The 3,832-nt window shown below is 30.9% G+C and overlaps 1 protein-coding gene across 2 annotated transcripts in view; it reads right to left on the reverse strand.

The window, feature by feature from the left end:
- Nucleotides 1-210: 210 nt before the first annotated feature.
- Nucleotides 211-3,832, reverse strand: part of wal (electron transfer flavoprotein subunit alpha wal) — a 16,204-nt gene continuing 12,582 nt past the window's right edge. The window contains exons 4-6 of one of the 2 annotated variants that reach the window (XM_023170058.2): nt 2,020-2,235; nt 1,786-1,886; nt 211-501 (exon numbers count right to left, since the gene is read on the reverse strand). In XM_023170058.2, the coding sequence (XP_023025826.1) occupies nt 325-501; nt 1,786-1,886; nt 2,020-2,235 (494 nt within the window). In that variant the 3' untranslated portion in view covers nt 211-324. Of the gene's footprint in view, nt 502-1,785; nt 1,938-2,019; nt 2,236-3,832 lie in introns of both variants that reach the window. The other variant, XM_023170057.2, reaches the window with a different exon arrangement.

The raw sequence follows: 3,832 nt of genomic DNA on the forward strand, positions 1-3,832 counted from the left end.
GTAGCCTAAAAATACTAATGAATATTCATTTCATTGCAATAATATTCCAAACATTTTTTAAATTTTCTCATAATTATTAGTGACTGGGTCATTACTACTCAGTTAACTAAGAAAATTCAATAAAATATCCAGGCCATATTACTAAAATGATGCAAAATGCTGTTTATAAATAAATCATTCTGCAATACAACAAATTTTCAACTGAAATAATAATGGAAAGAAAAAGATTTATTGTAAAATATATACTTTCAAAACTCTCTGCAAAATTAAAAATTTGCCAGACATATTATATTTCGATATTCAACTTGAAAATTCAATGAAATATCATAGTTTTCCAGTTAGTTCAGGTACAGCCTTGAATAAGTCTGCCACTAGTCCATAGTCGGCCACTTGAAAAATAGGTGCCTCAGGATCCTTGTTGATTGCTACAATAGTTTTACTGTCTTTCATACCAGCCAAATGTTGAATAGCTCCAGAAATGCCGACAGCAATGTATAGATCCTAGAATAAACAATATTATTATAAATCAATATTATATGGGATACATTCATTTATCGATCATTATGATGAAATTTTTTTATTGGAAAAACAATGAACTTTTGGATTGTAAAGACCCTCCAGCCTCTCATAATATTACCCTAATTAATTGAAACATTCCAGAAAAACAATTTGTACATTTTGAAACTCTGGAAAACATGAGTTATAACATATGAAATAACGTAATTTATATTATTCCCCAATTGTTACTTATGATGCACTGTTTGGAACCTTTGGTGTAGTAATGAATATCACTGGAGTTTTTTCCCAACACCAAATCGTTATTTTTAACACCTCGACACGTGTTTCGATCACCAAGTGATCATCTTCAAAGAGAAAGATTAAAACTCTTTTATTATTTTTATATTATATTATATATTTTAATTTTTTATTCAAGTTTTAATCTTCCTCTTTGAAGATGATCATTTGTTGATCGAAACACGTGTGAGGTGTTAAAAATAACGATTTGGTGTTGGGAAAAAATTCCAGTGATATTTATTCCCCAATCACAAATTTAGAAATCATTCCGTATGTATTCCAAACATTCGTTTGGAATAGAAATAATGTTTCCCATATAATTCAGTGTTCATATAAAAGTTTTTGTTTCGAAAGTATTTATCTTGGGTATAATTCCAATGTTTATATGAAAATAGCTGTTTCGAGAGGATTTTTTTTGCAGTTTGTTCCTGAAAGTTACTTTTTTGCATGATCTACACATCTTTATATAGATTTAATTTTTAAAATTGATTGCTTCCTTCCTTTCCTTAGAAGATTCCCACACTTTTTGTATCAGGATGGAGAAGTAGAAAGCCAAAACCTTTCCCTTTCAATAACAGTTCTGTTCATAAGATAAATTGTTTGACAATCGAGAAAATAAAACAATTGGTGAAAACTGAAAAGTCCAATATAATAATTCCACTAAGATGTGATGCATTCAGACATATCACCTAATGAATAATTTTTGATTTCATCAACTTGACAAAGTCAGAGACCCAGAAATATTGAGCATAAATATTGAAAAACACGATATTCCAAAAAAAACCCACATAAGTTTCCTACTTTTGAAGTATCTCTATGTATGAACATATGTGCTTAAATCACATCGGAGTTTTTAAAAAAAAAAAGCCTAATTTAAAAATTATCATCAGCGACTCTTATGATTCATAAATAGCAACTAGGAACTTGTTTGTTTCACAAAATCACTTATCAAATCATACAGAAACAAAAAAAGATCCACCTAATACTTACAGGTGCGACAATTTTTCCAGTTTGTCCCACTTGCAAATCATTAGGGACATACCCAGCATCGACGGCTGCTCTAGATGCCCCTACTGCTGCATTCAATTTATCTGCAAGATCATACAAAAGTTTGAAATTGTCACCTGATTTCAAACCTCGACCTAGAAAAAATAAGAGGCCAAGTATAAAAAACTCAACAAGTTCCCAGAAAAAAAATTCTCTTTTGTTTTAAACAGTCCCTACCTCCACTTACAACAACTTTGGCACTCGCTAGTTCCGGCCGGTCTGATTTACTTAGCTCCTGATCTATGAAAATGGTTAAATCTGTTGCACATCCATCAACAGCCAGTGTTTCAGAATTAACTGAGCCCCCTTCTAGGGCAGCAGGTTCAAAACTAGTTCCTCTAATGGTCAGTACTTTTATTTTGTCTTTTGCAGTTAAGGTTTGCAAGGCATTTCCTGAAATATGAATAAATAAATCATCAACATTGAACATTTTCAAATGATGATTGAAACAAAAGATCATAATCTGAGAAGTTTGAGGTGAAGAGGTAAAATTCTGGAAAAAATGTTTTGTATAAAATTTCTACATATAAATCATTGGACTTATTTAAATTAATCACCAATATAAAGGGTACAGAGTAGAAGAATGGTGTTCAGAAGTTAGTTTTTTCTCTTTTTTTCATTGTTTTTTGTATTCGGATTCTTTTAAAAAATCCACATACTACATGGGCTTTTTAAATTATTCAACAATGTACAGTAGAATAAGAAGTAAAACGAATTAAAATTATATTTTTTATTGAATTATCAAATAGTTTCTGTATTCGGAATCTGTCAGGAAATTATTTTGAAAAAATATCAGATTATGTGGACATATATCAAGTTCAAAAGTTATGGCGTTGTGATACAATACTGCCCGACTGTTATTCTGGTTGGGATGTCCATTATTTATTTTGGATGAAACAAATTTCAATATTACTATTTTCTAAACAAAGATTATTATTTACACCTCTCATGCAAATAATATCGTCAATGCTAGGCCAAATACATCCAAAGCTATCTTCCATTTCATTTAAAAATTCAGTTGTATTTTGTTGAGGTGATTTATTATATAACACACCCACTGCAGTAACTTTACCGTTTACTATAATTTTGATCTTAAAAATATTTTTTCATATTTGATTTTACTATTAATATACATACAAAGTCTACCACCTTTTTGCTACCAATCTTTTTTGATAAAAATGAACCTTTTTATTTTCATTACAATCTAAGATATAATCAAATTTCACAAAATAGAAATATATTAAAATGTTTATTGCTAAAATGAACTTTATATTTTTATGTCTTAAAATTCAATATCTATTCTACTTTCATTTGTCAACAACCACTTATAATAGTAAATTATCTATATACAGGGTGTTTTATTTAGCTTGCCATGTTTGACTGTTTGTTTATTGGGGTCAAATTTAATAAGTGAAGTTTGACCAACATAAAAAATTAATACATTAAAGATGTGACATTGGTAAAAGAGATAAACTTTATTATTAGTCAATGGGTTATGCTTGAAGACTGGCAGTAAACAAATCTAAAGCAAATGGAACTTCAAACGTTCAAGCCAGTCTCTATATACCTACACAGTAGGTTTAATGGACTGACGCCTATCAGAAAACAACTACTCCCCTGGCTAATACCACGAAGGGCGTTGGATTATATCAGACAGGCGTCAGTGCAGGAATCTTCACAGAAAATGTCCTGCATATGCAATTGGCAATACAACTGAAAGAGTCGACCTTCAATTATGGAACGGGCACACTTGCAGACCGGTTTCGGGCTTATTAGCCACTCATCAGTGCAAGATAGTGACCATCATCGACCAAAAGTCAATGATATTCCACAATTGAAAATCGGAATTCTTTCAGAGTATTTCATTCCTCTTCCGAAGTTGGAGCGAACATCACAAAATGTCACTCCATCTAGTGGACGAGGTACTAACCAACTGCATATCCGTAATTTGCCCGATTCCTCTGAATAAGGAAGAAAAACTTTCTTATTA

The sequence above is a fragment of the Leptinotarsa decemlineata genome, unplaced genomic scaffold, assembly GCF_025532065.1.
Source record: "Leptinotarsa decemlineata unplaced genomic scaffold, Ldec_3_MD MMD2_tig00003902_RagTag_RagTag, whole genome shotgun sequence".
NCBI lineage: Eukaryota > Metazoa > Arthropoda > Insecta > Coleoptera > Chrysomelidae > Leptinotarsa > Leptinotarsa decemlineata.